The 13,917-nt window shown below is 40.6% G+C and overlaps 1 protein-coding gene across 1 annotated transcript in view; it reads right to left on the reverse strand.

Annotated features, from left to right (window-relative positions):
* The window catches only part of CDH23 (cadherin related 23), a 1,673,137-nt gene that overhangs the window by 112,253 nt on the left and 1,546,967 nt on the right, over window positions 1-13,917 (reverse strand). Inside the window, exons 52-54 of the mRNA XM_033942780.1 lie at window positions 12,497-12,616; window positions 7,312-7,489; window positions 4,703-4,914 (exon numbers count right to left, since the gene is read on the reverse strand). Of these exons, the coding sequence (XP_033798671.1) occupies window positions 4,703-4,914; window positions 7,312-7,489; window positions 12,497-12,616 (510 nt within the window). The remainder of the gene's footprint in view (window positions 1-4,702; window positions 4,915-7,311; window positions 7,490-12,496; window positions 12,617-13,917) is intronic.

Here is a 13,917-nt window from a genome sequence, read left to right on the forward strand (position 1 = left end):
GCATCCTTTATAGAATAGTGCAAAGTGACAATTCCTGAACCAGATTTGGGGATGAGGACTTATGCCTGTTGAAATCAGGTATACTTTCTGGTGTACACATTGGGCACATACTCCCAGTATTCTATAACATTGCAACCAACCAAATTATTGGAATGCCCCTTATCTGCCCAAGCCCCTCCCATGGCCTTTTCCCCTATTGGGTTACATGCTATGGCATTTGGGCTCCCAGTGTTATAGAATAGCAAGCAGATAGATGCTCACGTGACTCCTAATTGCAATGTTCCCTCTAAGCTGGGCAGATACTGGATGGGAAAGGAAATAGGGCAGATGGTGTGGGGAAGAGAGAGAAGTGGGAGATGATGGAAGGGGGAAGTGAAAGGGAAAATGATAGATTTAAGGAGAGAAGGGGCATGGTAGACGCTGTATGGAAGTGCGGGGAGAGACAAGAGAGGTGGCCATCACTGGATGGAAAAGTAGACAGACAGAAGGGTGGGGAGCGAGAGAGAGGGGCAGATGCTGTCTAGAAGTGGGGAAGACAGATTCTGGATAGAACAAAAGAGAGAGAGGGCAGATGTTGGGGGGAGACAGAGAGGAGGGAGATGATAGAAAGGGGAAGCGAAAGAGGAGATGCTGAAAACCAGTCTGGTACCAATACAATTGAAAAAAGCAAGTAGCTAGACAGACAACAAAGATAGAAAAAATAATTTTATTTTTTGTTTAAGATAAATAAGTGTGGTGTGTGTATGCCTTTGAGTTGACCTCTGACCATATGCACAGTGAGGAATCCTCCATGTGATGTTTCAAGGCAGAGTATAGGAGTGGCTTGCCAATGCCTTCTCCTATGCAGTATGTGGCTCTACTATGTTGCTGCTGCCCAACATAGGGCCCTGTGGCCTATAGCACGTAGTACTGCCCAATGGTTACCCATCCAGGTACTAGACAGGCTTAACTCTGCTTAGCTTCTGATAGCAAGAGCAGACTTACCCAGGGCAGCCAGGCTATAGGCAATTAGGCCTCCTTTTAGTAAGCTGTGATAGCGTTTTTATCGCATGCTAACCCTCGTGCTACACGAAAAATACTAATGCCAGCTCTATGGAGGCGTTAGTGTGTAGTGCGCACTAAAACCGCTAGCGCAGCTTAGTAAAAGGAGCCCTTAGTGTGGTACCTATGTTAATAAACATTAATAAGTAAAAATAGAGAACAGATATAAAGTGCTATCCTTTTATTGGATTAATTTTAATACCTTTTTGACTAATTTTAGAGACCAAAACTTCCTTCCTCAGGTCAGGACAGGATACCATAACAGCAATATACCATCCTGTCCTGAGGAAGGAGGTTTTGACTTCTGAAAGCCAATTGAAAAATACATTTTGTCCAATAAAATCTAAACTAAACTAAACCTTAGGTTTGTATACCGCATCATCTCTACATTCGCAAAGCTCGACACGGTTAACAAGGGTTAGGGTAGAAAGGAACTCCAGTGAAAGGAAAAGACAAAATGAAGAGAAAATTTAGGACAGAGTAACCAGAGAGAGGAAGAGTTACATTTGGTATAATTTTACATTTTATTTGCATTTGTTAATTTTTAATGGAGTGGTTGGAATATGTCAGTCTGCTATCATATTTTGCACAGTACTGGAGGACACACATTGCTAAACGGAGGCCACTGGAAGGCAAATTATTTTATGGTTGTAGTGCGGTGTGACATATTGCAATAATAGGGGAAATCAGAATGGAAAGGGATAAAATGAAATAGTGCCAATGATTAGTGAATAGTACTAGTGAAATAGTACTAGTGATATGATAATGAAATAGTGCTAGTGATTTTATGCTTGCTATTTTATTATGTATGTAGTGTTGTTACCCGCGCAGAATTGTTGGATGTAGCGGAATACTAGCGGAGTGCCGCAGGGATCAGTCCTGGGACCATCCCTTTTCAACATATTCATAGGGGACTTGACCCGGGGGCTTCAGGGTAAAGTAACACTGTTTGCTGACGACGCCAAACTGTGTAATATAGTAAGTGAAAGCAATCTCATGGATAGTATGACGCAAGATCTGATCAAGTTAGAAAACTGGTCCTCGACATGGCAGCTGGGCTTCAACGCTAAGAAGTGTAAGGTCATGCATCTTGGCAGTAGAAATCCATGCAGAGCATACACCTTGAATGGAGAAGCACTAGCTAGGACTTCAGAAGAACGGGACTTGGGAGTTATCATCAGTGCGGACATGAAGACTGCCAAACAAGTGGAGAAGGCCTCATCCAAGGCAAGGCAAATGATGGGATGTATCAAGAGAAGCTTCGTCAGCCGCAAACCTGAAGTCATCATGCCACTTTACAGATCATTGGTGAGACCTCATCTGGAATACTGTGTGCAATTCTGGAGGCCGCATTACCGTAAAGATGTGCTTCGAGCCGAGTCGGTCCAGCGGATGGCCACTAGAATGGTCTCCGGACTCAAGGGTCTCTCATACGAAGAAAGACTGGGCAAGTTGAAGCTCTATACTCTAGAGGAGCGCAGGGAAAGGGGTGACATGATTGAGACATTTAAATACGTTACAGGTCGTGTCGAGATGGAAAACGACATATTCTTTCCCATGGGACCCTCGGTCACAAGGGGGCACCCGCTTAAACTCAGAGGAGGGAAATTTAGTGGTGACGCCAGGAAGTACTTCTTCACGGAAAGGGTGGTGGATCATTGGAACAAACTTCCGATGCAGGTGGTCAAGGCCGCCAGCGTGCTCGACTTTAAGAATAGATGGGATATCCACGTGGGATCCCTACGAGGGTCGAGCTAGGGAACTGAGTCATCAGCACTCAGACTTAATGGGGTGGGTCAGTGGAGTGGGCAGACTTGATGGGCTGTGGCCCTTTTCTGCCGTCACCTTTCTATGTTTCTATGTTTCTAATACAAATTTTTAAATAAATAAATAAATAAAACTTTTTTCACATCACTGTATCCCTATTTACTGTAAGTTACTTTTTAATATTTTTTTAACATATATTTTCTGTACAATTTTATATTTTCTTTTCAATTCAATAGAAATCATTTAATTTCTCAATTTTTTAATATAAGGTTCCTTTTATGAAGCCATGGTAGAGGTTTCTACCGCGGGCCTGCAAGGTAAATGCTTCAACGCTCATAGGAATTCTATGAGTGTCGGAGCAGTATTTAATAAAATTTGGAGCCCATTGACTAAATTTATAAAAACATAATAATGTATTTTCATCATATCTTTCCTTTGGTTTATTTATCTTTACACATCCAGGGGGGGTTGGGAGTTGGAGGGAGGGGAGTAAATATTGATAGTGATATTTGGGTAACTTTATTTTTCATTTGTATTATATATTAGGTTATATTGTGCTATTATTATATGCAAGAAAATGAAATTATTGATAAACCAAAGGAAAGATATAATGAAAATACATTATCACTGGCACTATTTCATTTTATCCCTTTCCATTCTGATTTTCCCTATTATTGCAATATGTCACACTGCACTACAACATTATGGGAGTTGGAGGGAGGGGAGCAAATATTGATAGTGATATTTGGGTAACTTTATTTTTCATTTGTATTATATATTAGGTTATATTGTGCTATTATTATATGCAAGAAAATGAAATTATTGAATATTTATGTTACCTGTACAGATATTAGTGTAATGTGTGTAATACCTACTGTTCTTTCATTTGTATGACACTGTTTTTGATTAAAAATCAATAAAGAATTTTAAAAAAAAGTAAAAACTGGCAATAATTTGGCATAATTTTCAAAAATTGCTTGCCTTTGCAACTCACCACCACCACATGCCAACCTAGCCCAAACAAACTGCTGCTCAGAACACATCATGATTTGTGCATCTGCTTCTCTGGCTTAGAGGGAACACTGCCTATCCAGTGCCAATTAACAGCAACAATTGTTTGTTGGTGCCCAATTATTCCTTATTATTGGATTGTTTACCAATTATGTTGTGTATATATCTCAGAATCACACCATAATTTGGGTGACCTTTCTAGAATTCAGAGGTAAGCATCTATACTGTATGTAGGTACTCTGCTATACAATTACCCCTGATGTGCTTTATTTCAGTAAGTTATAACATTTTTTTCTCAAGGAAAGCACGTTTTATGTGCAAAAACGAGCTCTAATGGTGCTTGCAACTGGATACACCAGACACTGGTACACTTGGATGGTGTGATAATCAAGAAGGCAGTTTTCAAATTGTTTGCACCGGAATATAGTGGCTGATTATAATTATGCTTATATTTGGCCATTCTACTATTGTTTTGTTGTTTGCAAATTTTACGCTAAACTGTACCTGTTGGACATCACCTTGGGCGAATCTGTTCATAAAAGCGGTTAATAAATCCCAACAAATCCAAAAAGTCCTTGCATACTTTTAACTGCGGATCTTGCTCATACATTTTAATGTGAAAGCAAGTGTGTTCTTCCACCTTGAAACTTGTTGCAGTACACAGCACCCAAGGACATTTGCATTTGCCTTTTGTAATGAGTTGTAATGCAATCCATGCATATTATTCTCTGACTTTTAGGTTTAGTGGCCTTAGGTAAAGGCAGGTTTCAGATAGACAGCTTCTTTATGGAAATCATTATTTACTCAAGTAAATGGCTAGGAAAATATCCTCTGAATATATTTTATGGTCTCTATGACTTCAGCCCTATCTAGAACATTTTACCTCTTTGATGTGGAGGATAGTACCATTTGGTGGTCTGACAAATACTGGCCGGTTGTCATTGACATCGATTACATCCACTTGGAGCATGGCTGTTCCCCAGAGAGGTGCTCTGCCTTTGTCCGTCGCTATCACAGTAAGATTGAATCTCTCAAATGACTGCAGAAGCCTGCGAGATGTTATTAGCCCTGTATCTTGATCAATCTTAAATGCCTCTGCACAAAAAAGTTACAAACAGGGCTTGAATTAGCACAAGATTCATAACTCAGTGCTTTCGTAATTTGAATGATCTTAAAAGAACATTTAAAAAAAAACCGTCTAAACTGGAAGTACATCTCACAATCACCTGCTTTGCGCTTAAATTAGAAAAGGTTTTGCATTCTGGCTGCAACTCTGAGGGCTCCTTTTACTAAGCTGCGATAGCGTTTTTAGTGCGCGCAGAATATTAGCGCATGCTAAACCCGCGCAACACGGCTAGAACTAACAGCAGCTCAATGCTGGCATTAGCGTCTAGCACGTGCGGCAATTTAGCGTATGCTAAGTGCGTGCTAAAACCGCTAGCGCAGCTTAGTAAAAGGAGCCCTTAAACACCGACTGGTTGATTTTCCAGAATGATTTAACTGGACAGAAATGGCTACTGACCCATTAAATAAATTGTTTGGGGCTATTGAGTAATATTCAGGCTGAACTTTTCTATTCAGAGATGCCTACGACTGACTCTCTGATTTCCTTTTTCTTTTATCTTGATGGTATTTTTTTATATGTAAAGTACATTCTAATTTAATTACTATTAACTCTCACCCCCCCCCCCCCCACACTGTTAAGTGGCTGCTCCGGGAACTTGCCTGCAGAAAACATCCCTCCTTTCCCCTTTCTTCATGCCTTTCTTTCTGATCTATTATTGTAGCTCTATTTCCTCCCTAAGTAACCCATGATCTACTTATCCTTATTTACTTTTCCCAAATTTTGGATTTCCTGCTATGTTAGTCTATGATTTTGTAAACTGCTCAGACATCCCTTGATGGGGAGTAAATCAAATAAACTTGAAACTTAGTATGGCTGCTGAATTGACTGATTTTTTTAATATTTTTTTTTATTGCCTCTGGTGGACTCCTCCCAAAAGGTATCTATTATACACAAAGATTTAAATTTTTAGGGGGCATACTTGTACTGCACTTGAGAAACTTTGTGAGTTTGATTTGGGGAGAGTCTTTCCGAGCAACATTGGGACACTTTTTGGACTAAAATGTGAAGGCCATTTCCATCAGCAGTGGTCATCCAGTCTGTGCTATTTGGTCATAGAGTCTTATGGGCCCTTGCAAAGTTCCCTAAGCTGCTGCTTATGCCTGCATCGGCTCTTCCTCTGACATCACTTCCTAGGCATGGGTCCAGGAAGTGACATCAGAGGAAGAGCCAACGCTGGCGCGAGCACCAGCTTAGGGTTGCTGCTCATGCCAGGAATGTTAAAAAGGTAAGAGGGAAGGGAAGGGGCATGTGCATTTGTAGGGGTGGGGTGGGGAGGAGGATGGGTGCCACCAAGATGGCACCTGGGGCAGACCGCCCCCCTGTTCCCCCTTACTACGCCACTGTGAGGAGGGATGAATCTTTGCATAAGAACTTTGTCTAACACCTGACAAGCACAAACATCACAAAAACATGAAGTCTCAGAACATAAGAACATAAGAATTGCCGCTGCTGGGTCAGACCAGTGGTCCATCGTGCCCAGCAGTCCGCTCACACAGCGGCCCTTAGGCCAAAGACCTGTGCCCTATTTGAGTCTAGCCTTACCTGTATACGTTCTGGTTTAGCAAGAACTTATCTAACCTTTTCTTGAATCCTGGAGGGTGTTTTCCCCTATAACAGCCTCCGGAAGAGCGTTCCAGATTTCTACCACTCTCTGTGTGAAGAAGAACTTTCTTATGTTTGTATGGAATCTATCCCCTTTTAACTTTAGAGAGTGCCCTCTTGTTCTCTCCACCTTGGAGAGGTTGAACAATCTCTCTTTCTCTACTAAGTCTATTCCCTTCAATATCTTGAATGTTTCGATCATGTCCCCCTCTCAGTCTCCTTTTTTTCTCCTATAACCGAAGAGAGAAATTTTAGGACACAGAATATTACATAATATTCTGAGGTTAGTCAGTCAGATCCGTATGATTTTACTTTCAGTTTCTACTGTGAAAGCAACACACTTTTTCTGTGAATCTCTTGGTAATGATGGCAATTTTCAAAGACATTTCTGCACATCAAATAGGGTTTTATGCATAGAAATGAAGTTTATGAAAATAGCTCACCACAAACACATGTGCAGTTATGCATTTATGGCTAATACATGCATACTCGTAAATATACATATGTATTACAGAGGTGCTCTTGGGGGTGAAGTTGGGGGTAGAAAATGCACTGACATGGATTTCCAGAAGTATGCTTGTCACAGAAAAGTTACCTACAGAAATTGTAGGTGCAGATTTGTTTGAAAATTGCCTCTGATAATACCTATTACTGTGTTTGTATATTCCTGTCAGCGTACACAGGACAGTACAAGATAAACTGTTTTTTTTCTCAGATTTTATTTCCTGTTCACATATTAATCATGAAGTAGAATAGCAACATACCAGCTCCTGGGCCCTCGATGTTGTAAGTCAACACCCCATTGTCACCTTCATCTGGGTCTGTGGCTATCATAGTGATGACAGAAGTCCCTTCAGGTTCATTCTCATAAACACTGGTACTGAACTGGCTTTTGGCAAATTGGGGTCTGCAGTCATTGATGTCCAGAACTGTGATCAGTACCTTTAAAACAAGATAAGCAGAGGTATCTGAACAAGTGTTATGCAGCTTCACCTGTAATTACCTTCCAAAGTCTGGAAGGTAATTACAGGTGATCAGTCAGAACCTGAAAAACTCTTTATAAATGAACTAGAGTCCAAATCCACATATTTACAATAAAGGGCTCATCTCACAACCTCTGTTACATTTTTGGTTTTGTATATCAGAAGTTCCATTTGAATATTTATTTATTTATTGGGATTTATTAAGCGCCTTTATGAAGAGATTTACCTAAGGTGGTGTACAGCATGTATAATTCAACATAAAACTTACACCATCCTAGCTTTTAGACTGAAGAAAATATATTTTGGAACATAGTAATTCCATCCTCTAAATTTTGGAAGATGTTAGATATTTTTTGGAACTAGAGAACAACCAAACTGTGGTAATCCAAACGCTTGGTTTCTGCACAGAGCTCAGAGACAGCAGTACTTCTTCATAAAGGTGGTTAAAAATACATCCCAATATATAAATAAAATATTAGAGGTGGTCCAAGTGTCTTTTAAATTAAGAGATTTATGGATCATGTAATGTGCTAAGCAGAGAAGGACATGTCTGTCTTAGTTCTGCTGTGCTCCCACCATTAGAGGTAGAGTGAAAGCTTTATAATCATGACACTAAACCATGCAAGTCCCGATTTGTTGGAACATACAAATTAAACATAATACTGATTTTCAAACCTCTTTGTTCAAAACACGTTTCATTCATATCCTCCAACCTTACCATACTGAATCTAACCACTAAGTGAAATCAATGAAAACATAGCAAGTACTTTCCTTTCCTCCCTTACAAGAGATTGTCTGTGAGGCTCCAAAGTAGGCATTAAGATCCTCTACTGATGACATACTTTCAATTTAACTTGTTTGTTCATTAAGATAAACTAGTTTTAAATAAACAAAAAATGCTAGCCTACTGGTTCATCAATGGTCTTCCTAAACATAGATGGCAGATAAAGGCCAAATGGCCCATCTGGTCTGCGCATTCACTATCCCCTTCTCTTCCTACGAGATCCCATGTGCCTGACCCACACTTTCTTGAATTCAGACACAGTCTTTGTATTCACCACCTCTACTAGGAGAATGTTCCACGCATCAACCACCCTTTTCGGTATAAAAGTATTTCCTTAGATTACTCCTGAGTAGGGTTACCATATGGCTCCAGAAAAAGGAGGATGGATTGAGACATTTGGGTTTTACATCCATTGAAAGCAATGGAAGTAAGGAGGACAGATATGAGACTTTTTTTGTTACATATTTTTCTGAAGGAACAAAAAAAATGGAAAATCACTGGACTAAGTGTATAACCCTCAATGGAGACTGCCCCATCTTTGTTGCTTGTGCTGAGAACTTTTCAGCAGCTCCTCAAAGAATAGCGCTTAGCAAGATGTGCACACAAATCCAAAACTTTGCCAGTTGGATTAGAATCTCTAAACATGACTTCTCCCTTTTTACTGTCTATAATTACTCAAGCGTTTATCCTTGAGCCAGTATCCTATTGCATGGAAGCATGCTATGATCCGGCCCATTTTGAAATCACTAGCTGCAGATTGAGCTAACATTGACCAGTTGCAAATCTGCCAGTCCCAGCGAAAGTGATTGACAAAGTGGTTTTCCAACAATTATCAAATTTTGAAGAGCAAGCCAATATTCTTCATCCTTGCAAAGTGGGCTTTTGCTTAGGGTATAGTATTGAAACAACTATGACATTATTATTGAATGATTTACGTAAAATCTTAGATAATGGACACATAGGGATGGATTCTTTAAACAACACCATTGTGTGCTTGACACATGATCAGCGGCTGATAAAAATGGCTGCCGATTACGTGTCAATCACGCAATGGTGCTGTTCACAGAATTGTAGCTTTCGTCAAAGGTAGGTGCCATAAAAGTAGGCCAGGGTTTTAAAGGCCTACATTTTCGGTGCCTACCTTTGAAGAAAATTGCATCTACAGAGACGCCTTAGAATGCCTAAGGTTGTTTCTTACGTTAACCATAACTGTTTCAACCTTAGGTGTTCTAAGGCACCAGGCACCACACAATTGCTATGGTCTATGAAAATGCATAAATTTCTACCATCATGAACTACTGATGATATTTTTTAATGAAGGAAAAAGGATCTCAGAAATCCAAATCATAGACTAGTTGACTGCCTATTAGTAATCAATGGATTGTGATATATTTCATTGATCCTAAAAAAAGCCTTCAATATGTTTGTCTACTTATACAGTACAGTATATCTTTATGACTTTTTATTTTTTTTTATTTTATCATTATCCCGTTTGTGTAGAAAATTTCTTTAAATACATATAGAGAACCTTTGACTGAAAAAATATAATTTATCTCATTGGCACATAATATGAAAAACGCTCAAGGAGAGTTTTTCATATTACCGGTATGTGCCAATGAGATAGATTATATATTGGATAAATTATATATTGGATCATTTCCAATGAGATAAATTATATATTAGATCAGTGGTTCCCAATCCTGTCCTGGAGGACCACCAGGCCAGTCGGGTTTTCAGGATAACCCTAATGAATATGCATGGAGCAGATTTGCATCCCTGGCACCTCCATTATATGCAGATCTCTCTCATGCATATTCATTAGGTCTATCCTGAAAACCCGACTGGCCTGGTGGTCCTCCAGGAGAAGGTTGGGAACCACAGTTTTAGATCATTTCTAACAAATAGGTCTTTCACTGTGGATTACCGCTCTATGATTTCTTCATCAATTAAGATAGATTGTGGTATTCCATTGGGTTTCTCACTTTCACCTATTCTGTTTAATATATTTTGAGTCCTCTCATTACTTTAATTCAAGGTTTTGAACTTCAGGTCTATTGTTATGCTGATATACTGATTGTCTCTAAAGTTTCTCCAAGCACTTTTGATCTTACCCAATTACAATTCTGTTTGGAGTCAGTTAGTGTTTGGCTAAAAAACATTAAGCAGTTATGAACTTTGAAAAAAACATTGCATGTTGGATAACAGGACACAATTTTCGTCTTCCTCCTTATCCTGTATTATTAATCTGTACAATTCCAATTGTTCAAAATTTTCCAATATTTAGGGGTCATATTTGACTATAAGTTATCATTTCCAGAGCAGATATCAGTATTATCTAGAAAATGTTTCCATACTTTGTGTCAGTTGTGATCCATTAAACACTACTTTCATGAAGCTGCTTTACATGTTCCAGTTCATGTCTTTTTTGTCACCAGACTGGACTATGGATATATGGCTTATATTGGCACTTCTTCTTCTAATCTCAAGCGTCTACAGACATTACAAAAGATCATCCTGAGAATTTTGGGAAATTTGATCAGATTACTCCACTTTTTCTAGATTTTGACTAGTTACCAATATATTACAGAATTTGATTCAAGCTCTTGATTCTAGCTCATAAGGCATATTTTGATCATTCACCAGGTTATTTAAAGTAATTTCTTATACACATTTGATAGCCCTGAGATCTATACAGTATTTTAGGATGACTCAACCAGCAGTTAATAGTGATAAATGGGAGTCCACACATTCTAGTGCATTTGCTTGGATTGCCCCCTTCACTGTGGAATGCCTTACTTAAGGTTATTAGAGCAAACACGGGGCCTGGTTCACTAACCTGCCCGATCGTGACCGATCCGTGTCCGATCTGGGCAGGGTCGATTGATTCAGGAAGGAAGAATATTCAAATGGGGACGATCAGAGGCACGCCCCCATCCGCTAGGTAGTGATCCCGACGGATGCCCAGACCATCTACTTTGCCTGTAGATGGTCTGCGCATGTGTTTGCTGTCTGGTTTTTGTTTTTTTTTTAAAGTTTTTTTTACTGGCCCCGACTCACCGACTCACGGGCTCGAACTGCAGGGAAAGGAGGCAGAGTAGGTGAGTATAGGGGTGGCGTGAAGGAAGGAGAGTTGGGGCTAAGCAGGGCGGCATGAAGGAAGGAGAATTGGGGCTGAGCAGGGCAGCATGAAGGAAGGAGAGTCGGGGCTGAGCAGGGCAGGCGAGTCGTGGCTGAGCAGGGCAGAAGAGTCGGGGCTGAGTAGGGCAGGCGAGTCGCAGCTGAGCAGGGCAGGCGAGTCGCAGCTGAACAGGGCAGGAGAGTCGGGGTAGTAAGGCAGGAGAAGTCGGCAGAGAGGAGGAAAGCTTGTGAGCTACCAGGCGCTTCTTTTTGGATCGGCCAGCCCAGTTGGTGTTGCTGAAAAAGTTTAGTGAATCGTGTCCTTCCTGCTTTGCATGCCGCTTACCCTCATTTGCATGCGCGGATTGGAATTGGATCAGCCACGAGGTTACTGAATCGGGTCGGGGTCGTAAACCGATCAGTACACGATCAGTTTCCTTAGTGAATCTAGCCCATGGTATTTAAGAAATTTTAAATCTTTCTCAAGACTCATTTTTTTTAACTTTGGCATTCAACTTGCAGGGTGAAGGGGAGAGGAAACTTTACTAGCATACTTCAGGATACACTTTTGGATTTTATTTTATTTTTTTGTATGTGTATCTATTTTTCTCATAATGAATAGATAGGTCTGTCCTGTATAATTTATAGAGTTCTATTTCCTTTTAGCTTATATTAGTGTATTTTATTGTAAACCATCTGAATCCCCGATGGTTTGATGATATAGCAAATTTTTAATAAACCGCAAACTGTAACACCAATAATTGATTGTTAACACCCAATTATTTGTGCTAATTGGTTCTTTAGCCAATTTAGTTGTGAGCGCATTTCAAGATTGCGTGTAATCTTGCATGTGGAAATCTGCACACCATTCGTATAGAACACAGGGGTAAATGTTTATTGCTTAACCTCCGTGAAATCTAATGACATGTTTCACCCAAATAAGCAGTAATAATATTCTTTCATGTATCCTTTTTGAGAATAAGGAGCATTCACGCAAACATATAAACAAAATCAAACAATAAAAATACACATCATACTTGCAGTACAGTGGTTTTGAGACCTCACCTGCACAGAGTTCTCACGGCGGTTGCTGGCAATGTCCCCTGGGTTATCTCTGGCAATAGCAGTCAGTGTATAGAAATCTTTTTTTTCTCGGTCCAGGTTCGACAGAATGTAAATATCCCCCTGAGGTATAGAAGAACGGAACAGCAGAAAATGACAGGGTTTTTTTTTTCTCCGTATGTATTTCTCCCACTATTGATGTGTACTCTTAATTTTTGGACAATCGGTGCCTCTCCATTCAAAGAGAAGAGTACACGTCTCCTTCCGTATTCGCGGTTTCAGCAATCGCAGTTTCGATTAGTCACGGTTTTTAGCTTCCTGCTCCTCCCCCCCCCCCAATTACGTCAGCTTGTATAGAGAAATCACTGATTCCAAGCGTTTAGAGCAGAAATTGCTGATTCTCGGCACTTTCTTCACCATGCGTTGCCTCTCCTTCAGGAACAGGCCAGGTCTCCCACCATGTTATTCGCGGTTTCATCCTACTCACAATGGTTTTTAATAGAAAGCCGCGAATAACAAATGAAAAAGTTATTTGCGTTTTTTCTGTATTCGCGGGTCTGTTAATCCCCTTTCACAGCGAGTACGCCGGGAGAAGTGTACATGCAATAACAGATGTAAGCCGGTAGACCAGAATGTACTTGATAGCCATTACTAATGGAGAGTATCAGTGGCGTAACGAGAGTGAATGGTGCCTGGGGCGGTGGCACCCCTCCCAGTCCTCTTTTCTGTCCCCTGCTCTTTCCCGATCCTCCTTGCTGCATGTGCCTCTTAAATTTTCCCGACGCGAGTAGCATCACGAACTTGACTTCAGAGGGAGAGCCACTTCCTAGGTCTACAAAGTGACATCAGAAAGAGCCGATACCAATGCGGGCTGCTCGTGCCGGGAAAATTAAAGAGGCACAGGGGAAGGAAGGGAAGGGGTGTATGCGTGCGGCGGGATCAGGAAGGAGCGAGGCTGGGGGTGTGTGGAGAGTACTGCCCCCCACTTACTATGCCACTGGATATTAGTAGTGGAGGAGTAGCCTAATGGTTAGTGCAGTAGACTGAGTTCCTGGGGAACTGGGTTCAACTCAATTTCACAAATACTCACTGCACACAAAATAGTTATATATTCATGCCATGTTGTAGCTTGATCATGAACATAACATGTACTTATTGTATTGGAAGGAAAACTTCAGGTCCCTGTTTGCCGCTCGCTATTTCAATTTAGCTTGCAAACATGGGGTGGGACTGATATCATCGGTTTTAACCTCCCCCTACCGTTTAACTTCTGCTTATAGCTTGAACTTTTAGGGTTCCTTTTACTAAGGTGCGCTAGTGGTTTCAGCGCACGCTTAGTGCACGCTACAATGCTGCGCGCACTCAACGCTAACGTCTGCACAGAGCTTGCTAATCTTTAGCGCATGCCCTTGGTTTCAAATCTC

The sequence above is a fragment of the Geotrypetes seraphini genome, chromosome 4 (genome assembly GCF_902459505.1).
Source record: "Geotrypetes seraphini chromosome 4, aGeoSer1.1, whole genome shotgun sequence".
Classification (NCBI taxonomy): Eukaryota; Metazoa; Chordata; class Amphibia; order Gymnophiona; family Dermophiidae; genus Geotrypetes; species Geotrypetes seraphini.